This window comes from Populus nigra, chromosome 4 (assembly GCF_951802175.1).
Source record: "Populus nigra chromosome 4, ddPopNigr1.1, whole genome shotgun sequence".
Classification (NCBI taxonomy): Eukaryota; Viridiplantae; Streptophyta; class Magnoliopsida; order Malpighiales; family Salicaceae; genus Populus; species Populus nigra.
The window spans coordinates 13,992,312-14,017,287 of record NC_084855.1 but is presented as its reverse complement, the minus strand read 5'-3'; the positions used below and the strand labels follow the sequence as shown (position 1 = coordinate 14,017,287).

At 29.6% G+C, this 24,976-nt stretch overlaps 1 protein-coding gene and 1 long non-coding RNA gene across 2 annotated transcripts; both read right to left on the bottom strand.

Moving 5' to 3' along the window:
* Positions 1-2,734: 2,734 nt before the first annotated feature.
* On the bottom strand, positions 2,735-4,385 carry LOC133690794 (protein CURVATURE THYLAKOID 1B, chloroplastic-like). The gene is made up of 6 exons (XM_062111058.1): positions 4,068-4,385; positions 3,862-3,965; positions 3,696-3,782; positions 3,511-3,573; positions 3,156-3,193; positions 2,735-3,056 (listed from the first exon to the last, which is right to left on the bottom strand). The coding sequence occupies exons 1-6, from the start codon at positions 4,234-4,236 to the stop codon at positions 2,999-3,001; spliced, it is 519 nt and encodes a 172-aa protein (XP_061967042.1). The 5' UTR covers positions 4,237-4,385; the 3' UTR covers positions 2,735-2,998.
* Positions 4,386-6,246: 1,861 nt separating this feature from the next.
* On the bottom strand, positions 6,247-7,370 carry LOC133691953 (uncharacterized). Its single transcript, XR_009841769.1, has 2 exons — positions 7,257-7,370; positions 6,247-6,933 (listed from the first exon to the last, which is right to left on the bottom strand). It is a non-coding gene; the product is annotated as an uncharacterized LOC133691953 (long non-coding RNA).
* Between the last annotated feature and the right edge of the window lie 17,606 nt (positions 7,371-24,976).

The window sequence follows — 24,976 nt, the reverse complement described above, 5'->3', positions numbered from 1 at the left end:
GACATGATCAGGTGGAAGTTAATTTATATATATTTTTAATTAGTGTCCACTTTTCTACTAGGGGTTATCAAGCATGGACACATGAATACCTATGTAATAGTTTGAGATTGAAGTGAATGATGATTTTTCATAATAATTTATTATTATTATTATTATTAATTTATTATTGTTAACATCAATATGTAAAAATTATAAAAAAAATATTAAAGAAATATTAGTTTGTTATTTTTTTTCAAGCCAAAATCATTTTTGAAAATTATCAAAAAACAAAAACAAAAACAAAAACACTCTCAAACAGCCCCTTAAATAAATAAAATATAAATTTGACAATTAAAATAGATAAAATTAAAAATGAATCATTCAAAAAAATTAATGAAATGTTAAACACAAAATATGCGGTTTCATTTTAGTAATGACATATTTATATTTTTCTCTATTATTTTAGTAATCACATTTACATATAAAAAAAAAACAGAGAAGAGATTATTAATTCGTATAAATAAAATTAAAGATGAGGGTACCTTGAGATAACTAATGGAGGGGTTACAATATCGCAAACACAGTTTTTGGGACACCAATCAAAAAAATATAAAGTATTGGAGTTTAGTTTTCATTGAGTAATTTTTACCTTGTGGATTACACTTTGCAAACTGACAATGACCTTTTTTTTGTCCGTGGAACATGTTTCTTCTTAGAATGCTACTAGATTCTTGATTATTATTTTAAAAATAATATACAAAAAGAAACAAATACATTGGAAGTGTGTTTTCTTTTTAGAAAAATAATAATCAAACTTCTAAACAACATAGTTTCTTTTAAAACACTAAAAATACGATGAATTATTATAGTAACTCTGATCAACTTTGACTAATTTAAAAATAACTCATAACTTGAGTCATTAAAAAATCCAAAAAATTTAATTTTTTTTTGTTAAAATTTAATATGATTTGTATGTTTTGGATCGTTTTGATGTGCTGATGTCAAAAATATTTTTTTAAAAATAAAAATATATTATTGACATGCATTTCAACATAAAAAATTATTTAAAAAACAATCGTTACTACACTACTAAATATACATGTAATAACTAATTTCAAAATAACTCGTAACTTGAGTCATTAAGAAACCGTTTGGGAACGCGGTGCAAACTGCGTTCCCAAAAAATTCAATTTTTTTTGTTAAAATTTAATACGGTTTGTATGTTTTCGATCGTTTTGATGTGCTGATGTTAAAAATAATTTTTAAAAAATAAAAAAAATATTATTGGCATACATTCCAACATAAAATATTATTTGAAAAGTAACCGGTATCACACTATCAAACATACATGTAACAACTTCTAGTGCTTATAGTGTTTGATAATAGGCCACGTCAAGCAAAGTCTAAAAATAATTCTTAACTTGAGTAATTCAATCATGTAATAATTTATGGTGTTTATAATGTTGGATAATAGGTCAAGTCAAGAAAAGTCCTGTAGGTGGACAAAGCTTTACTAGGATTGTACTAGATGCTCTAACTTAGAAAATTATTTACAATAAAAGAAATAAAATTATTTCATTGGTCTTGCTTTTTTTTCTATACAGAAGATGGATTGCTTGTTGTGTTAAACAACCTATCGTTCTTTTTTATTATTTTTATGTTAGCTATTATGATTGAAAATTAGTGTCTGAGTTAAATGTTTTTAACTTGTTTTTGTATTAAAAAATTTATTTTTAACCGCAATACAATATCTAAATATCTCTCTAAAAAAACAAAAATTAAATGAATAAAAAAAACTTTAAAAGATTTTCATTTTTTCTTCTTTTTTTTTTCTTTTTGCATTATTAAAGAGTAACACTATCTTTATTGAACTTTAAAAAAAATATTTATTACTACCAAAATCAACTTTTTTTAATGATCGAAATGTGATCATTCGAGTACTTTTACTCTCCATAACTTTTTTTTTTGCAACTTTCTCTCTCATATTTCAACATCTAGGGGTAGAAATGTAAAAAAATAAAATTTAAAATTAAAATGTAAAATGTAAAATTTTAAAATAACAAGGATCAAATAATAGATAAACTAAAATTTGAGAGAGAAAATTAAAATTTTCTGTGTCAATATTCAAATGGAATGTTTTTTAAGTTGGTATTCTTCTTTTAATTTCTTTTTATAACCACCAATAAAGTTCTAATTTGCAAAATTAATTTTTAATTTATCATCCAAGTATTTATCAACACTTTGTGTACGTGAAGGAATATAAATTGAAAGAAATCTCAACGTATAAATTGAAAGAAAAACAAAAACACTCTCAAACACCCCCTTAAATAAATAAAATATATATTTGACAATTAAAATAGATAATCTGAGAAGAATCTTCAGTAAAAGGGGAAGTATATCAGGTCCTTGCAAGTCGTGGTTTAAATTTTTGTATGTCATGACTCGAGCAGTTTGACATCTTTTCATTTTTTTACCTCATCCTTCCTGATCAGATTGAAAGAAGTGCTGTGCAGACAATCGACACTCATCAGCCCTTTAATATCCAGAATTCCTCAATTATTCAGTGGATAAGCGCTAAACGCTTCATTTTCATGCTTGTAAATGTTTCCCAGATGCTTTTGGTCAGATATTCTTCTCTAATTTAGGTAATACAAAATTTTGATGTGGAGTCTTCATACATTGCAAACCCAAAGAAACAAGCTGAATTGCTTTGCTAGCACACAAAGGGAGAGAGCAAAACATAGCCGCAAGGTACTTAGATAAACATAGCTGCTCTAGACCTTCCACATAGAAGGTGAATATTATGGGCATAACCAATTCCAAGGGCGAGGAAGCAAAATATTTAATTACATGTATCTTCAAGATAAAGGTACATTACATGGATTTACTCTGGTTAGAAGCTTATGTAAACAAAATGAAGCAAGGCAACATGTTCATGCACAAAGCGGCATGATTCCTTTTTTCTTTTTGAGAAAACCGAAAGTTCATCTCATTGCAGCAGTGTTTCAACTGGCTTCCTTTAGCTGCTACCAATTACTTCCTTGTATGTGTCTTTTATTTTTGCAATCAAAGCTTCCCTGCAATTTTCCCATGTGTATTAACATAAAATTAATGAGACAAACATGATGCATTTTTGCACCAATTTCTAGGTGGTTGTGTAGCAAGCATACACTTACCTGTCAGGTTTGAAAACCAGATTCTTGTATGCAAACCACTGGAAAGAAAAACAGGTGATGTATGACACATTAGAAAAATATTATATTGTTAGCCACACACTGTATAAACAACAAATTTTAAGTTTGCAGACATCAAAGACGAAAAAAAGAAGCAATTAAGTTGATGATTGTTAAGATGATGTGCTGATATTCGCACAGGCTCCTATATCCTACAATATTCCATCAACGTTGGAGGCATTTGTTGGATGTTGATGATATCAAAGCCTTCAGATGTAAGAAGGAAAATGAAATCTACTTGATATAATTTGTCTTCTTATATAAATCAAAATAGAAAAATTGAGAAAATACTACTTACTCCAGTGTAGCCAATTCCAGCAAGCTCGAGAACCCCAGGAATCAAAGGAAGTCTCTCAATTGCCTGGTACAGGAACACTTTAACGTCTTCAATTTAATTTAAAGGGAAAGATCAATGCCAAAGGCAGGTAAGGGGACTTAAAGAAATAACATTGGGAAAAAAGTGCGTTTGGCGAAGCAGCTCACCGAGATAAACCCAGCCGAGCCCCAAAGTGCAACTCCACCAGCTACTACAACTGAACTCACTGCATATTTGTCTTCAACTTTATCCCACTGTCCACCGATAACAGATTCAAATAAAAATTTTCCCAAACTTAATTAAAGCACGTTTCATGAGAGGAAGATTTCTTACAGCTTCTTGAACTGTCTTGACAATCTCTGGAAGCTCAGTTGAAGCGACTGCTACTGGGGCCTCTCCTGTAGCCATAGTCATAACATTGCGAGCGATCTTTCGACCTGAAATTAAAAATCGAAAATCACTGTGAATAAAACAGAACATCTGTGTGTCTGATATGTAATGCGAAGTGTCTACATGTATTTGTATTATTTGAGACTCACAATAAGCAGCGGCTTTCCAGGGGCGGTTTTGAGGCTGGACAGGAGGAGGGGGGAGTGTAGGGAGGCTCACACACTGTGGCGATGCAACTGCTGATTGGCGAGAAGCCTTGGCATCAATAAGGCTTGATGATGAGGAGATTGACAGGGGTGTGGAGGAAGTTGAAGCCATGACTGTAGTGAATCCCTACAGGTCACTGCACTGTTTGTCCTGTGAGAGGATTCTAAAGGTCACCAGGGAAAGTCACTGTTTGATAAATTCTTGATTAGACTGTGGAGATGGATCTTCTTCCAAGTCTAAGCAAGAGCACCACACATTCCTTCCATGTAGATAGAATGCTGATGTGGCTGTTGGATAGCCAATCTATGGTGTTTATGATTGGATAGGTTACTCGAGGCTGGAGCTCTGTTGTGCTTACAACTTTATTATGATATCTTCTCTGTTTTTTTTTCCTTCCCATAATCAGGGCCAAAAATATCCTCTCCTTTCGGTCAATAACTGTACTCGATGGCATCACTTTTATCTCTTCGAGCAAGGAGCGGCAATGATACGAGCATAATTAACTGTGTATTTTTATGTTTTAAAAATATTTTAAAAAAAATTTAAAATTTTTTATTTTTTTTTAAATTAATATGTTATTAATATTTTTAAATTATTTTGATGCACTAATATAAAAATTAATTTTTTAAAAGAATATTATTTTAATATATTTTTAAATATAAATCATTTTAAAAAATAACCAAACCATATTTTAAATAGACTTTTAAACATGCAGATGTAGAAAATATTTTTATCCAAATATATATTTTTTATCTAAATATAACTCATCAGATAACAAATTACTGCCGACTTTCTTCTATGCATTGAGATTTTCTAAATTAAGTAGATAGGTGGCTCCAGATGTTCCGCAACAGGGGAAAAATAAAAAAAAATAATGTTTAAGGTGTTGTTAGTGTTTTTTTTTTTTAAAAAAAATAAAGTTTAATTTTTAAATAAACTAAATATTGAAAGTATGAAATCTAGAAATATTCAATTTTCAAGATTCAAGTCAATTCATACTAAGAATATGTTTGGAAACGGACCACGTCCTAAAAAAATTTATTTATTTTGCTAAAATATAATATGGTTTGTATGTTTTGGATTGTTTTGATGTGCTGGTGTCAAAAATAATTTTTAAAAAATAAAAAAAATCATTGACATGCATTTCGGCATAAAAAATTATTTGAAAAACAACCGCTACCACACTACCAAGCACCCTCTAACCCATCAAACTTATAATCTAGTTCATGAGATCGCAATAATCTCATAGAACGGAAAGCTAAGAAAATCACAAAGTTCAATTCTTAATAAATTCAATGTTGAAGAATAAGATTGAAAAAGAAAATCATTGTAAAAAATAGATCTAAAAAAAAAAACAGTGTCAACTCGAGTTAATCTTTCAAGCCTATAACCAGGTTATGTGACTAAGATTATCCTATAAAAAAACCATAAAACTTAATTCTTAATTAATCATATGTGGAATAATGAATATTGAAAATAAAATAAAAAAGATTTCTAAGCAAAAAATAAAATTAAAAATTAAAAATTAAATTTAATATAAAAACAAAATGATTGGAAATCTTTTATTTTTTTTGCTAGACTAGCAAGAATCTATAGGAAATGAGAGAGAAGTAAGTGTTTGAACGTAAAAAATAAAATTAAGTGATCTAAAGGGGAAAAAAAAAAGAACATGAATTCTTCTATTCACCATGCAAACCAGTTCTTGATTTTGTATAAAGAAGGACTAAATACTTTTTCAAACTTCAACTTTGGAATCGAAGCTCTAATTTTTTTAATTAATAAAATAAAATTTTGTTTCGTTAAATTAAATATTAACTAAGCCACAAAATATATATACAAGCATAAAAAAAGGCAAATCTCCAAGAATAATTCCGAATCCAAGCAATGTTAAGAACAAAAAAAAAATTGAGGGATAAAAATAAAATAAAAAGTCCTAAAGACCAGAAAAATAAAGGAATCAGTATTGAAATTCATGGTGAATGGTGATTCCTTTTTGAAGACACAACGAATCAATCGGTGAGCCCTCTTAGTACTTTTTAGTTTTTAGTGATAATTACAAAAAAAACCATATAAGAATTGATCTTATTTTTATTTTCTTATTTTACTTTGAAACTAAAAAAATATTTGAATATTTACATGTTTATTATTTTATTAATTAAAAAGTCCATGGAATCTCAAAATAATAAAATTGTCTTGTTAATTACAACAATGCCAAAACATTCCATTAACACAAATTTCTTCGAGGCATTTCATCAAACACATTCTGTACATGCACCAAACTATCACATTTCGCATCAATCAAATTCACAGTGACAAATGAATGATGCGGGTGAGGTTCTGCAAAATATTTTTGGTATTCTCCATCAGTCCTTTGCCAGCAGCCAAGCCCAAGATGCCTCTTCATCAGCGAAAAGCAATAGTGTAGACTACCGGCAGTGCACAAGTGATAAATATTTAGCTCAGAGACTCTTTGGTATGGACATTTCTCGGTCAGGAGTGAGGCATCACACTTTTTTCTGACCTTTCTCACTACATAGGCTCAAGTCAGCTTAGAGGGGAAACAAAAGAAGAAGAAGAAAATGGCAGTATTCGCTATTTTTCCCTTTCTTTTGATAGCAAAGTTGCTTCTTTTTTCTTTCTGTTTTTTTTATCCCATATTATGACAGACACCAAAATAATTTGTAACCCATTAGCCTTTGTGTGAGATGGTTACCTGCTGAGATCTAGATTTCACCTTCTCAGTGTGAGACAGCAACGATTCTACATGGTTGATTGATGTTTTACAAGTATGAGAATTGAGAACTATGTCTGCACAGAGGGAGAATAAGGAAGTGAGACTATTTTACTTGGATTCGTGTGCTGCCAGCCAGTTTCTTAGATCTTTGATCTGGCATCATCATCTAGGTTTTCAACCCCATTCAACAAGAAAAACCCTAATAAACCCCACCTCAAATTTCAATACATGACTCATTAATCCACAAAAAAATAATAATAATAAAAACTTTTAGAATCCTAGCCTTAAATTCAAATTGTCGAGACTCGAGAGAGATCCATGAAAATCCTTTTGCATTCCAAAACCTTGAAGTTGTAAGCAAATTAAAGATATGAGTTCTACATAGCTTTTAAATTACCATAATGAAGAAGCAGAAACAAATAGAGGATTAGGTCAATGAAATGAGCAAATTGCAGACAAATGGAAGAGAAAGACTACGATTTTTTTAGAGAGAGAAAGCAAGATAAGAGAGAGATAGTAATTGAGTGATTTTTCTAGGTGAATTTTATCTTATGATTTTTTATTTTATTTATTTTATTTTTTAATAAATTTATAAAAAATTATATAAAATATAATTTTTCAAAATATAGTAGACAAATAAAAAAATAATCAAACTTTAAAAAGCTTTTTATAATTATTTTTATTTATAAAAACATGATCAAATTTTTTTATTACTATACTTATTTTTAATAATGATAATAATAATAATAAGTGACTGAAAAATCCGATTGTCCTTTCATTCAAATAAAACCAATTCTTGCAATTTTTTTATAATTCAATTAATATAAATATTAGTATCTATTTCAGACCTCAAAATCAAACTTATTATTAATGACGTAAAAAAAATCATTTCATTAAACAAAGTTTAAAACACATTTTAAAATCACTTTAAAAAAATTCAATGAATAAATTTACATACACCGATCTACTTTTTATAGTTTTTTTAAAAAAAAAAAAAAATTGGAATGTGACCACAGGAGAACATTATCTCTCTTTAATATTTTTGAACTATTTTCTCTTTTTGTCCTCAACATTTAAGGATTAAAATATAAATAAAACATATTTTATATCAAAATATGAATTTATAAAATAACAGGGACCAAAAGATATATAGAAAAACAACAACTTCAAGGGTTAAACTGAAGTTGTCCATAAAAAAAAAAAAGTAATGGGATCTTTTTTCTCTCTAAGTTGATCGTTTATTTCTTAATTTACTATTTTCAACCACAATTCAAAACCATGGTATTAGGACTTAGGAGGATAAAATTGCAAAGCTTAAAAGTTTGATAAATAAATAAAAACTCAATTGTTCAAATGAACATGCGAATGCACAATGCTTGGTTAAGCTTTGTAGCAAGGAACATTTCAGTATATAGTGTTACTATGCGAGGCTCAACCGGAGGGTTAACATGGTGATCTTAGCATAGCCTTCGGCTTTAATTAAATTAACGGAGATTATAATATAATTATTTTAACGGGTCAATATACAATTTGATTAAACTTGTTAAAAATTGATTTAATATTATTTTTTTCTCGAGATGACATTATCTTAAGATTTTTTTAATTTTAAAACAATATTATTTTGAATTGATTGGATTAACTCATCAAACATATGATTTAGATTATAAAGTTTAATAGCTTTATTTTTAAAATTTATTTTTATTTAATTATATGATAATTAAAAGAAAACATTCCCACAAAATAAAATGAATAAATTTGTGGAAGATAAACATATTTTTTATGTCAAATTTTCTTTTCTAGTTCATGCATTGTTTTTTGTTTTGACAATATAGGGGGATTTTTTTTATTAGCAATATAGTTTATTGAATAAAAAAACAATAATAAAAAAATATATATTAAGAAAACCATAATGATTTGAACTGAAAAGAAAAAAAATGTATATTTTTAATGAAAGGCCTACTTTTTTTATTGACATGTCTCTTTTTTATTTTGATAAAAATATTTTTTTTATGAGAAGTATTGTTTTTTAACAAAATTTTTATTATAATCATGAAAGCAAGTTTCAATTAAAAAAATCTAAAATTTATGAATCAATTATTTTGACACAACTATATGGAAAAAACAAAAACATGAGAACAATGGATTATATAGAAAATTTACTTTAAAAAAGCAAAGAAAATATTTATTTTATCCTTGTTCAATATCAATGAAATTGTTTTTTTTATAATTTATGCATAATATTAGGCTAATACATGACATCTATAATAGCATCATAAAAATACACTAATCTTTTGTAAAACAATGGTATGATTTTTTTATTTGAATAAAAGGAAGCAAAAAATAAAACAAATGTTCATAAAAAAATTTACGAAAAATATAATTCTTAAATCTAAACTTTTTTTTTCTAATTAATGCATCTCTTTATCATTTTAATGAAAACATATTTTTTAATTGTAAGCATTTTTCTTTAAACAATAATCTATCATGATATCAAAAACAAGTTTTAATAAAAAAAGTAAAATGACACTTCTTCATTTGTATGTAATTGAAGGGGGGAAATTAATATGATAAAATTATATAAAAAATATATTAAAAAATCATTGAATATTCATGAATAATTTTTTTAATAATCAAAAAATAAATTCTTAAATATCCCATAAAACCTATAATATTACTTAAAAACTATGACAAAACTTAATAATAATATAAATATCATATTAAGTATTTAATTTATAGTGCATTTCATTCAAAATCTAAAAAAAAAAAACTTAAATTTTTTTTTATAAAAGGCCAAGGGCATGTATGGGCTTGGTTTTGCAGGCCCATGCAAGCCATAACTCTTTTTTGTTGGGCTATGTAAATATTTTTTTCTAGCTTCTTATTATATTTTTTAAAAAATAGAAGAAATTGTAAAAAATTCAGGGATTAAAAATAAAAAATTATAAAAAGTCAAGGATCAAAATGAACTTTTATGCGCACCATGAGCACAAAAAAATAAAAAAGGCTGGCTCTTTGCTTGTATGTTAAATCTGGTGTATATTGTTTAAATTATTTATTAAATTCTATTATGCAAAAATCAAGTACCAATTCAAAGTCATAGCATTTTTCCACATAGAAAATACAATGAATCGGATGAACTGAAATGAATTACCCGAATTTAAATAGTGCAAACATAACATAAAGGATCAAATTTAAAAGAAAAGGTTTGGTTTCAAAATAAATAAATAACCATGAAAAAAAAAGAATGGACGAATCAGGCGTACTATAGAAGTACACAATGCAACTAAAATGTGCGTAAACAATAAAAACAAAAGAAAGAAAAAGGAGTACTCGACGGTGAAAAAGTTATGCTTATTGATTTACAATCCCAAGGAACAACGCATTGATAATCCAGGACAAGGATCTCTTTCACGGAATTGGAGTAAAAGAAAAAGGTCTGGTAGTGAAGGACATGGGAGATCATTTCAAGGTGAATTATCACAATATTGTACCCAAAAAAAAAAAAAGAAAAAGAAAAAGAAGTGAATTATCACCGGAAAAGAGTGATCCAAGACTCCGAATCTTAACGATATTATCGGGATTATTATCGAGAGTTGGAATAGAAAAGAAAACCAAGAAATAGAAAAAGAGAAAGTCAGCAGAGTGGGTATATATTAACTTTTACTGATGGAATTACCGACGGAAACGTTCCGTCGGTATACCTGTCGGTGAGTCCGTCGGTGACTATGCGACATCATTGTACAGAGATCCTGGTTTAAATTCCTTGGTAATTCTGTCGGTAAAATCATTTGAAAAAAATCCACATCATCACATCGTTGCAACTTTTCAAAAATCTGTATAATCCGTCGGCTATACGGTCGGTATATACCGATGGAATACGCCCGTCGGTATATACCGACCGTATCGCAGATGCAAATGGACTGTCGGTATGTACCAATAAAATTAGAGACGGAATTATTTCTGTCAGTAAAAATTACCAACGAAAAAATTTCATCGGTAATTCCGTTGGTTTTCATCAATTTTCTGGTAGTGTTACCGTAGTCTCAAACAAGTATCTTGATATTTGGTCGTGCTCAATTTTGAGATTGATTATTTTTATTATCATATATTTAAATAAAAACAAAGTCATTAAACCCAATAAAGTCCATGACCTGAATTATATATTTGGTTGGTTAACTTATATTGATTGAAAATTAAATTTCATAATTTATTTCGTTTGCTTTTTATGGAGTTACCGTAACCTCAAACAAACATCCTGATATTAAATTGGTACTTGATTTTGTGAGTATTCAATTTTATATCATATAATTAAGTAGAAATTAGTTTTTAAAAACAAAGTTATTAAACCTTATAGAGTCCATAACTCGGGTCATGAGTTTAGTAGATTCATCCATGATGAATGATTCAACTTAATATATCATCGTCTCAATATTATTATTTTAAAAAAATGTCATCTTTTAAAAAAAATTGAAGTCAAACCATGTTTTTCTTCCGGTCACTTAGGTTGTATTTGGACTCGATAAGTCGATGAGTCACATCAAGGTAACTTCTACATAGATTAATTTGAAACCCAAACTAGGTAAAAAGTCGAGTTAGGAGATTTAAAGGCTGATATGTCGGGAAGGGTTTAATGACAATACCGATATCTTCTCCACGACTTGAACATTATTATTTTATGTTCAAATGTTAATTAGTCCACCACAAAGTATAACACGAGCCAGTTATCTAGTACATGTCTGCAAGTAATAATACATTCATAATATATATATATATATATATATATATATATATATATATATATATATATATATGAATTTTATTATTCTTTCTTGAGATTTGAATCCTAGGTAATAACATAAAAAAACACAGCCACTTTTACTCCTAGAAAAACTCTTTCTTTAGCTATTATATTGTTTTCAATATCTTGTCAAATATATTCCTTGATTAATTGACATTTTAAAATAAATTTGTTAATAGATTTACCATTTTATTTCTTATATTTAATTATGTATCAACAATAAAATAAAGTTCAATATTTATAAGGATTTAACTAGTTTGATACCTCTACCACATTGATTTCAAGTTAATTTTTAATGCAAGATAAGAAAACATATATAATATGGATGTGTTTTCAGATATCATATTAACAAAATTAGAAAACAAAAATATGTTATTCATGCTTAATAAAATAAATTAAAAAACAGAAATAATAAATCAAAAAAGAGTTATTTACATTAGTCAAATAATAAAATAAAATTCTAACATTCTTAGTAAAAGAAAAGGATAAATGCAAATATGAATGTTTGACATTAGTTGTACATTTTATTTTCATATTTTATTTATTTTATTTTAGATTTTAATTCTCAGTTATAATAACAAACAATTTATTTTTACAAGTGTCATGCCAATACAACACATTTATACCAAATTCAAAAGGGAAAAAGTTATAAACAAATTATAATAATCACTTCAAAGTACTATATATAGAATTAAAAAGATCAACCATTATTTCATGAACAGTTCAAAAACTAAGAGAGAAGGTATTAAGCAACACTTAAATTCACAAGAATTAATTATTAAAAGAAAGAAAAATAAAATGAGGTCAGGCCCAGTAACTGGCCAGCCATAAAAGGCATAGACATGCACGTCTGAAAAAGGTCTGGTGGGAGATCATTTCAAGGTGAATTATCACAATATTGTACCAGAAGAAGAAGAAGAAGAAGAAGAAGAAGTGAATTATCACTGGAAAAGAGTGATCCAAGACGCCAAATCATTACGATATTATCGAGATTAATTACATGCTTACCTGTTCCATATTCTCTATCTAAAAAGATTAATATAAAATCAAGTTTACCCATGATGTCGATCATGAACGATAATTAGGAAGAAAGCTTGATTATGATAAGACCCTCACAGAGAAAACAAAAATTTAGACCAAACACCATAAAAAAAAAACATAAAAAAAAAAAGAAAGAAAGAACAGTTACATGGAAACATACTATTAATGAATTCTTTTTATATATAGTTTTTTGCTGTGTGAGACTATATCTGCGCCGCGAGTCTATATTATTATTTTTTATTAAAAATAATGTTCATGTGCTGCTAGTGCTTTCTAAAGTAAAAAAAAAAAATTTACAACTCCAATTATTATACATGTAATTAAATTAAATAAATTGATTTTATTTTAATTAGATAATAAAAAATTTAGCAATGATAGTAAACGAACCAAATTTCTTTTAAAAATAAGGTCACTGTAACTTGGGAAAAAAACCTTTTTTTAAAAAAAAAAGGAAAAACATTGTAGTTTAATTTTCACCCAATTAAATATGAAAGGACAAAATTGATTATAAAAGAACTAAAAAAATTGGTCCGATTCAACCCAAGTTAGCATGACAAATATGTAATCTTGGTAATAAGAGGCGAGCCAACTCGAGTTAAACTGTCAAACTCGCGATTCAGATCATGAGATTAAAAAAATCCAATAAAAAATAAATCAAAGAAAACTATGAAGTCTATATTAAAAAAAAAACTAATGTCAGAATGATGAAATAAAAAAAATTAAAAGAGAAGATGTCACCTAAGATTAATTTTTTAAACTTGTGATCTAGATCATTAGTTTAGAAGTACAAAAATATAAATTAAGTTATTATTATTTATTCTTATAACAACTCCTTCAAAATATAAATTTACAAAAATCATACAATTTTCATATGCATTGAAATTTGAAATTAAGTGTTTGATGGCTAGTGTCGTACCATGTCATTTTCATACCAAATCAAATCATTATCACTGAAAATAATTAAAAAAAATGAAAATAAGAAAATAAAAATAAAAACAAGAAGAACTAAATAAAAAATATCCACGCTTACCTGAAGAGGGACCTGTGATGCTTAATGCATGGATGGAATTATAGGGACCCAATTGTCCAAATTGAAACCGTAAAGGTATCTTATCCCAAAAATTGATACCACGAGATCCCTTGATGTAATTAAACTGAGGAACTTCCTTATGTTCATATATCATAAAATTTGTATAATACTTCAAGAGTATTAATAATTGGTAATGATTGATATGAGGAGTAGGGAAAAAAAAGGGAATTAGCAGGGGTGAGTAAAAAATCAAAAAATTGATTAAACCGAGAAAATTAAAAATAAAATAATTGAAAAAACCAAACCGTGAAAAAAAACCGATTAAATAGTTTAAAATTTTGAAAAAATCGACCGGTTCGGTTTTATAAGCTTGAAACTGAAAAAACAGAACCTAACCGAATTGAACCCAAACTGGAAAAAAACCGAGCCAAACCGATTTGAACCGGTTTTTGTCCAAAAAATCGAACTGAAACTGGTCGGTTTGAACCGGTTTTAGTTTTTTTTAAAAAAATAATTTGGTTACTTTTTTTATTAAAAACTGAACCGAACCGAACCGAAAATGATCATTCGAATTAGAGAATCAAAGAAGTTATTATTTAGGTGTGAAAATATTCTTATTATTTTTATTAGGATTAAATATCATTTTCTTTTTCATTTTTTATTTTTCTCTGGTTTCAAAATTGAATTGTGGAATAACTATTGATACAAAATTTCCCATGTTATCATGTGTGTGATATTAATTAGTTGTGTTTTCAAATGAATAATTTATGTTACCATTTTTTTTCTTAATAAATCATTTTTTTTCCTTTCAGTTTTTTAATCTACAAGATTTCTTTCATTTGTCATTCTAACATCATAAAACTTATCCCTTCAATATACAAGATTTCTTTCATTTGTCATTCTAACATCATAACACCTATAGATAAGAGAGTCTCCTCCAATACGGATAGAAGGAAATTATTGCTCTATTTCTTATAAAGTGTGATATATAAATATATGTGTATTTATTATTATTGCACATAATATATTTTATTAATAGAATAAATAAAATATTATTGGGATGAGTATACACCAGAGGAACATACTTATATATGCTCATAGGTGTCATGGTATTATATATGTTATCATAATCTTTTTAAAAAAACTTCAAGTTTAATTATTGTTAATTGCTCTATAGAAAAAAAAAATAGATAAAAAGAGAGAGAAGAAAAAAAAAGGATTAAAGAAGTTATTATTTATGTTAGGCGAAATATTCTGGCTAGACAAATGTAAATTTCTGTTTCATCTTTTTAGCTTGACTTATAAAATAACTATTAATATAAAATTTCTTATGTTATTGGACATTAGTTGTGTTTTGAAATGAATACTTAATTTTTAATTTAATGAGAATGGTAATATTTAAATTCAAAACTATTTAATTATTAAGAATATGATATATTATCAAAACAACAATTTTTTTTAAGATGTTAGATATTATTTTGGGGATGTTTGAGAATATAGTAGCGGTTGCTTGTGGAAGTATTTTTTACTCGGAAATGCATTAAAATAATTTTTTTATTTTAAAAAAATTATTTTTGATATTAATACATCAAAATAAAATGATTTGAAAACACTAAAAATAAATTAATTTAAAATAAAATAAATAATTTTTTTTAAATTGCTTTTAAATATATATATATATATATATATATATATATATATATATATATATATATATATATATATATATATATATATTTCAATGTTAATTAATGTGAAAGCTCGGACCGAGCGTCAAAACATCAGGTCCGTCTGAAGGACATGTTGCCTTGAGTTTTCAACGAATAATGCACTGCAGAATGACTCTCTGAATTTGAATGAGTACTGGGGGCAACGAGTACATCATGGATTTGACGAGAACCAGCCTGCATCAACCACAAGGAACATATGCAAGATATTACCATGTCACTGGGCATAGGAAAGCCAGGGAAGATGCCGTAGAAGAATCAGGAGAGAGAACAAATGAAAAGGTTTATTTTCAAGGAAAATAAAGTGGTTTCTATTTACTCCTTTTCTTTTTATTTCTTTTGTCTTTTCCCTTAAACTTTTCGTCATCGGAGTTTTCACAGCTGACGGCGATGACTTTGGTAATCCACCATTCTGAGACCTCCAACTTCTCATCCAGCAACGAGAAACCTTCCCAGTAGATAATAAACAAACAGAGCTGTTTCTACTAAATACTATACGCTAATGTGCTCGAAGAAGTAACGACAAGATAATGCTGATGATGATATGGAAATGCGAGATTAACGCATGATCTAATGCCAACGATACTCTGAAAACGAGATTAGTTTTTGAATATGCTAGCTGGCTCGGGTTTCCAAATAAAGCAGTCTCCGATTCCAATATATATGTGAGACCAATGTTCCTTCTGGATCCATTGATGTCATCAAGGTGGAATTAGTTGCCCACTGGCTTCGCTTTAATAGAACATAAATCGGGATAAATCAATCTGCTGTTAGTTCTTGTTCTTGAAAGTATATGCTCAACCATAAATCACGTAGAGAAATGTATTCATGATATATAAAAAAAAAAAAAATTATAAGAGGAGAGATTGAGGCTGGCACCGGAGAAGGAAGAGGGGAGCAAAAAGCTGTCAAAAGAAGAGACTCGAAAAACCAAAATGACTAGGACTGGTCTGGAGAAAGGATGATGATATGTCTCTGACCGGACGTTGGTGATGCTTCTGCACATGGGGATATGTGCGACTATAGCCGCTGTACAGTCCGCATCTCTCAATCTGAGCCATATGACAATTTTCAGAGACTTGAAACATGGGCTCTCCTTTCCTCACCCTCTGACTTTTTCCCTATTTCCATCCATCATTTGCCCTTCGCAATCCTTCCACCACGTCACCTTCGCAATCCTTCCTACTTGGACCTTTATCCTTTATCTGAAGATGAATGAATCCAGGAGGTGAAGGTTGAGACTTAACATCATGATTGGAAAGGTAGATTTGTTATTTTTTAAAGTATTTTTTATTTAAAAATATATTAAAATAATTTAAAAACATCAAAAAAATATTAATTTAAAACAAAATTTAATTTTTTCAAAAGTAAATTGAAAATTAAATTTCAAAAGAATTCAATTAGATATTTTCATTCTTTATCAAATATATATATACACACACCTTATATTTTCATTCTTAGTAGGAGATTTGATCCAACCATCTCTAATCCCGGATGATCTCGAGTAGAAATTAAATCATACCTAACTGGCATAATTGACAATATATGTCAAGAAAAAAACCTTGAATGAAATAGTATGAAGATCTTTAAAAGGAGCAGATGCAACGAACAAAGTTGATGGGGCAAGCATTGAAAAAAAAAAACCTCAACCAATGGAAAAAATAGATGAAAGAAATTTTTTGTTTCTCTCTCTCTCTCTCTCTCTCTCTCTCTCTCTCTCTCTCTCTCTCTCTCTCTCTCTCTAAGTTCCAAAAAGCTAATTTCCCATTGCCCCACATCAACCAAGCCATAAATTGTATTTTTACAACAATCATAACTAAAAGAAAAGGAAAAGAAAAGGAAAGATTGATATTTCATAAGTTGTTAACTCATAATAAAATTTTAAAAAATCACAAAGCCATTATTATAAAAATCAAGATTGAAGAGATGAAAAGTACCTTTAAAGGGAGGTAGTCTTAAGCCTAGATATGAAAATCAAACCAAGATAATTGTTTTTTTAAATAGTTAAAGAATGAAGAGACGAAAAGTACATTTGAAGTTTTGATAGTCTTAATCATAGATCCGATCCTTCCATAACACCATATCAACAAGTGAAAATCCAAAGTTTGGTTCATTAAAAGGGTTTAGGGTTCACCAAATATAAAAGGGTAGGGAGAACGACAGAGGTGGGGAGGTGCGACTAATGGCTAGTGGCTACTGTCAAAACTTAAAGGGATTTAAGGTTAGGTAAACATAGGAGAGAAAAAGAGAACGAGAGAGAAGAGGGAGGGGCAACTCAATTTCTTTTAAGGTTAGTTATGTTTCTTTTTTAGACTATTCAAATTCAATTGAATCAATTCAATTTGATCTGGTTCAATTGGTTTTAGCATTTTAAAATCAAAATCGAACCGGACCGAATGGTTTTTCTGGTTCTTTAATTAGTTTTTTCTCTTGGTTTGGTTTTTTTAGTTAGTTTTTTTGTTTACTCGGTTGGTCAGTTTTTTTAATATCCATAGAAAGTTGGGACTCAACATCTATCAGGCATTTTCCAAATAAACCCCATGCTCTATGCCATTTCACCTCTCTATCGTGTCTTCTCTAGCTACTAAAATGCCTTCAAATTTCATGAGGTTTTTTTTTGGAATTTAGCAAGGTGAAAAAAATAGTAAAATAACACAGTCCATAAAATATTTGAAGAAATAACACAGTTTGAAAGTTGCATATCTCATATATGATTCGCCAAAAAAATATGGCCAGGGTAGTTTTTCCAACCTCTCAACTCCGTACCATAAAAAATCAACCTAATAATTCACAAGTCAGAAACATAATCTATCTCTCTAACACAATTAAAAAATTAACATACTTCACAATTCATCAAAATTAACAATTCATAATTCATAAACACAATGAAGATTCATATAATATTTTATGAAATTTAAAATAAATTCATAATTCTTATAACATTAAAGCATATAATTTAATTGCATCTAAAAATCAACCTAACTCATGGACGGGCTTAGAGTTCTAATGGACATGTTTACATCACCCCAACTTGTCCAACTCAAAGACGAACCTATAGTTCCTTTGTAAGGGTCGGCACCATAATCATCCTAACTCATAGACGGGCCAAGTATGCTCATGGATGAACCTGGCTACCTAACTATATGTCCTTGTTCACAGTAAGTAGTCTCATCTTCCAATAAGATCATTTCTAGATTTTTAGTGTCCCCAACCTCCTGAAGTCCGCCATGGTATAAATTGAGCATATTGCTGGCAAGAGCACACCCCATCTCATTGATGCTTTCATGGTAGCGACTACTGCTCTTTAAGCCTCCCATAATGAGTAATAAATCTAATAAATACATTAAAAAACAATTAAAACTCGTCATCTATAATAACATTAACAATATTTAATAAATGTTATGTAGAAAAAAATATTGCATACCAATCAATTTGGTCTTGGATATTAAGGCTCATAATGCATTAGATTACATAGACATCTTGGGAAATACAACCATGTGGGTGTAATAAATTAATGTGTTATGAGAAAAAAACCATCTCATGTATATGTCTAGATCAAATACTGAATGTCAATCCATAAATATTCGTTCTTTCTTGGCATCCCAAAAATCTAGATAAGTTGTATAAATCACCAGCCAATTCCTTTTTCACTTACTTTGACGACTGATAGTATACAACTCATCACTATTATTATTATAATCCAGGATGTGCTGAGAGAAGCTAAACTGCCGCATTACCTAATCATGACAATGCATCTCAACTATATCAAAGCAATGTAGTATGACTTGTCGCAAGTGCGCGGCGTCGCGGCGAGTATTCCACTTTTAAATCTAGGAAGTGTGTATGGTATCTATCTGGAAAATATGGGGAGACAAGAAAATATTGTTTTTTATTGGTAGAAAATGGAATGGGAGTCGCCACCTAGTATTTTGGTCACTAGGAACCCTAACTGGTCTCAGAGATTGGGTACGGGGACTGGTTGCGTAAAGGGAAGGTATTAACACCCCAAATATGCCCTACATAAGGTAAGCTGCATTGTTTATTTGTCTGATAAAATTCAAGGTCTCGTTGTGTTTCCTAGTTGTTGGTCCGTCTATGGTTCAAGAAAAGTCCTCCTCAATAAGGAGGTCCTTATCTTATCGGGTAAAACCTAACCGTTCTAACGTCTATGTAAAAAAATCATATTTTTAATATCAGGAATACGTTTTACGTATAAATTCGTAATCCCAAATACTAAAAGAAGACAAAAAGATTTTTTTAGAATTTTTGAAATATTGGCCTAGTTCTCATGGCTTGAATAAACTGGTTATTAAAGCCAAAATGCATGCTAATACATATATTGTTTTGAAATTTCCTTTGTTGTGTGAAAATATGATGTTATAATATTTATATATATATATTGGAGAGACTAGGTCGTATGCATGAAAACAAAACATTTTTTTTGAAAACTTGACAAAAACCAGGTATTTTAATACCGGATTTGTATCTTTACAGTATAAAAATACAAACCGATATTGATCAAAATACAGTAATAAAATTATAGAAAATCACATATATTTGAAATATTTTTTGAAGAATTTTTGTTCGAACGGGCCAGACCCGGCCCAAAAGTAAACTGGGCCGAAATCAGCCCAAAATAAATTGGGCCTACTTCCTACAGGGCTGGACTCAGCCCAGCACACAGTAACCGGGTAATTATTTTCTTGCTTACAGAACGTGCACAGTGCACGTTCTGCATGCAAGACGATGAACAGTAAATAGAGATAAGGGTCGGAGGGCTGACCTGTGGTGGCTCTGAAGGCGGTGTTGCTGGCGGTTGCTGACCGGAGGATGGCCGGGAGGTTGGTCGGCCTTTCTTCTCTGTTTTTTTCCTACTCTGTTCTCCTCTGTTTCTCTTTTCTTCTTCTGTTTCTCACGGAGCTCTTCCCTCTCGCGGTGGTTCTGCTGCTGTTTGGCAGCTTTGATGGTGCTGGTGGCAGTGGGGAGGACGCCTGATGACAGCAGCTGTTTTTTTCTTCTTCTCCCCCGTGCAGAGGCGTAAGTTGCGGCTTTTTCTTCAATGGTGCTGCAACGAGTGGGAGGAAGATGATAAGCTGAGGAAGGCTGACAATGGCGTGGACAGTGTTGCTGTGTTTGTGCTCCTGGTGGCGTTGATGTCGCGGCGGCTGGCTGTGACAATGGTCGGTGGCCGAGGAAGCCCGGTGACAGCAGCTGTTCTTTCCTCTCTGCAGCAGCTCCCTCCCTTCTGTTTTTTGCTTTCTTTCCTCTCTCTAGTGTTTCCTTCTATCAGCGGTTCAGAGGAGGTGAGAAGGTGAAGGTAACAAATCAATGGTGTTCGCAGTGTTGGTGTATTTGTTCTATTTCAGAGCTTCCTCGTTTTCTCCCCTTCTTTTCCTATCTCGTTTCCTCTCTTCCTCTGTTTTTCCCGTTTTTCCCTCCTAAAAGACCCCCCCTGGTGCAGCTGCCAAGGGCAGTATTTATAGGTGAAGGGGGAGCGGGTTGCTGTTGCACGTGGGGAGCAGAAGAGCGGCGGCTAGTCGACCATTGGTTGCTACTGTCGAGGTGCGGCTCCCCCGTTTTCTGGCAGGCGCGCGGCGGGTGGTCGGCCAGTGGGCGTGGCTGGAGAGGCGCGGCTCCCTCGGTCTTGGCAAGGCAGGCGACAAGAGAGAGAGGCACAACAAAAGAAAGGAAGAAAAAGCTTCCCCTGTTCTGCATACACGTCTAGAGGAAGAAAAAAGAGGAACAGTGTCGTTCAAAACGACACCGTTCTGACTTTTTTTTTATTATATATTTATTTATGGGGATCCAAAAATGGGTTACAACATGACTTATGCTAACCATAAAACTTTTCCCTCCTAACATACATGTAAAGCTGATAATATCAAATCATTACTATATGACATTTATATAACCTATTAAGATATGAAGAGATATATTAGAAAAAAAATCAAACTAAAAAATTAACAACCAAATAAATAATGAATAAATTTTTAACTCATACATGGTAAAGTTGTTACACATTCAACTAATCCCAGTAAAACTTGTGGATATTAATGAGATTTAAAGTGAAATATGTAGCCCCACATTATTTGACATGACAAGCCATAAAGTTAGTATATTTTTTTGCATTTAGTTTATATAAATAACATGTTATTCAAAATTTATTAAAATTCATTATTACTTATATCCTATAAAGAGTTTCCTCTGGGTGTCGCGTCAAACATATTATTCCTCCAATTCTATGGACGATCAATATGAATATGCACCCATGACTAGAGCTATATTAATTTATATTTACAATTCTAAGTTAGTATTTGAAATGAAATTAATTCTAACAAACAAAGTAAATTCTTCGCTGAAAAATTATATCTTGAAAAATATTAGACACCCAACTATTTATCCCATCTTCTTCAGACATGCTTTATATAGTTACTAGTATATATATATATATATATATATATATATATATATATATATATATAAACACACACACACACACAATCATAGCCCTCTAGCTGTGGTTAAGAATGGTTCAAAAGTCCTCTAGTATTGTTAGAATAAACATTGGCATTGGATTACTTGTAGTACTCATGAAAATAAGCCCCCCAAACATATGCATTATGTATGCTCAAGCATACAAAACCAATCCTCTATCACATTAACTAGGGGGTCTTACAATTAGTATCCAACCACATCATTTTGTGTTGTCACCTTTATAAGCATTAGCCAAAGACACGCGTCTTAGTAGACAACTACATAAATCATTTTTATCAACCGACCTTTTGCATCCTGTTATTGAGACTCTATTTATCAGAAGGCCAATTAACATGACAATTTCCTGCAATGTGGGTACCATCTCACCATTATACAGGTGGAATGTCTCGATCTCACACCTTCATCGCTCAACCAGTGTTGCAATCAATCTAGGGTCAAGATGTAGCTATGTAGCTGACTCATCTCATAAAAATTATTGTTGATAACATACAGGCGAACACGCTCATACAAATCTATAATGGCATGATGACAAGGTATCATAGGATCACTGCTGCTAAAATCAAGCAATTTATACATAATTATTTAAACAATATTGTTAGTTAAATTTTAGTTTTTTTAATAAAAAAAAAGTCAAGTTGACTGACATTTCCATTCCAAATATCTTCATAGCAATATTGGTCCTGCATGTACAAAACTGACATTTCATCTAGACATAACTGCATAATTAAATGGTCATGTTAAAAAAAAAAAGTCAAGTCAACTGACCTTTCTATTCCAAATATCTTCATAGCAATACTGGTCCTGCATGTACAAAACTCACATGTCATCTAAACCTAGCTGCATAATTAAGTGGTCATGTTAGTCGGCGTTAATAGAAGCAGATGAACCTACTCTAGTTCAAACAATATCTAGCTTGAGATCCTATAAGAAAGAGTTCCTAGTATTGTAATACAATTAAATTTTAAATTAGGTGACTATATAACAATAACATATGTTAATAATTTCAAACAAATGCAGTTATTAACATATATTGTCTATTTTGACATGTTTTCTTCATATGATCCCTTTGACAATATGTGCCATATTTGTTTATGAGTTTGCCTCTCTATCATTCATCTCGTTATGCAGACGAGTAGATCTCCTTATATAGATAGACTTATATCTTTAGATCGTAGTGGTGTGTTATGTAAAGGTTAAAAGTAAAGAATATATTTATGTTTATACGACCCGTTAGGGAAGAAATGATCAATAAATTGCACGTGGTCAATATTTTATAAAATGCAACATACAATGAGATGTGAATATGATCAATGATACATTTGTCATTTACCATTGCAACTTACATTATTAATGGTAATTGTTTCCTTGACTTCTCTTATAACATTATCTATTAGGATTGTCTTAACCTAAAATAACACATTTGTAAGATTAAAACACTTATCATATATGTTCTAGTTATTACCATATGCAAGTAATTTAGTTAAGATAGCTGGAGGCTATAATACATCACGTGTTAGAAATTCTTCAACAACATCTATTCATTAAACAAAATTTTTATTACAATTAAAAAAAATTATTTGCATTATAGCGATTAAAGGTAAGCCATAAACACTTTTCAATATATTATTAAAAACCTCTAACAACTTAAGCATTATATTTCTATAATCAAGACCACTAAAATCATATGAAAGTGTTCATTTTTCTTCAAGTTCAACTTCTAATCATTTTTTGATCACGTCACTCGTCTCATTTAGATCATTATATAAATTATCTAACTCCTGTTTTGAAGGATTTATACACATCATATGAAATATATTTTTCAAGATAATATTTTTTTTTAATATAGTGCTAAAGTTACTGGTAAAGTGTTGTTAACAATATCAATGATACCTAACAGACTAGAGAAACATTTGTGTCATTGACTTCTTAATCATCGTGTATCTATTTGATGTAATATATAACTAGGAGTGATCGCTAACTATATACTGACAAAGCAAATTTAAAAGCATCTCTAATTTATTGTTAATCTCTTCATTAATAATAACAAAACATAACAAATAAACTCTATTATCTATGTCATAAACAATTCCAATTAACAGCTTTATCTTATATTTAGCATGCAAGTGATTGTCATCAATACTAATCAAATGAGCTTTATTTACAAGAGATATTTTTTTTAATTATGTTATTAAATTATTCAATTTTATTAAATTTTGTTAATTCAATAATCCCATCTATATTTTTCTTGTTTTTTTAAAAAGTATTATTATTATTTGAATATTATTTTTTATATAAAAGAAACTTGATCAGATTCATTACATAAATTCTAATAAATCCTGAAGCCAACATCGTCGAAAAGGAGGGTACGAAAAAGCAAGTGCCATAGCAACTCTATAAATCATTTCTACACGTACGGACATTTGAAAGTCAATATAAAAAGAAATACATCATTTGTAATTCTCATAATGAGATATTAGATTATTACTATTAATGTTACAATTACAATTAAAGAAACAAAAATTAAAGAGGTGGCAAAAACTTTGATATCGATACACAAAGCATTACGAATTGGGAAAATGCTTCCCCATTTATTTCTTGTCCTTAAAAGCATTTTTTAATCCAGTCACCACAATTTTTGCTTATTTCATTCTTCTCTGTTACACTCATTAAGAATTAAGTTTGATTATTTATTTTATTTTTTCTTGTTTATTAAAATTGTGATATTTCAATCCCACACTTTATTTATTTTATATTTCAATTTTTTTATTTTATAAGGAAAGAGAGTCGATGAAAAATAAGAAAAAGGATAAAGAGTTATTGGTTATTCTCATTCTATTAATAAAAAGGATCGATTTTGATGTTACTAAATTTTATTTTATAAAAAACGTTTTATTTAGGTATTTTTAACCCCTTATGTTGCTAGAAAAATAGATTGGTGCTCAAAAATTATTTTAACTTGGGATGATTTTTGCTTTTTAGATTGATTGAAGGTTATTTTGAGGTTAGAAATTGGTTTTATTAAGGGT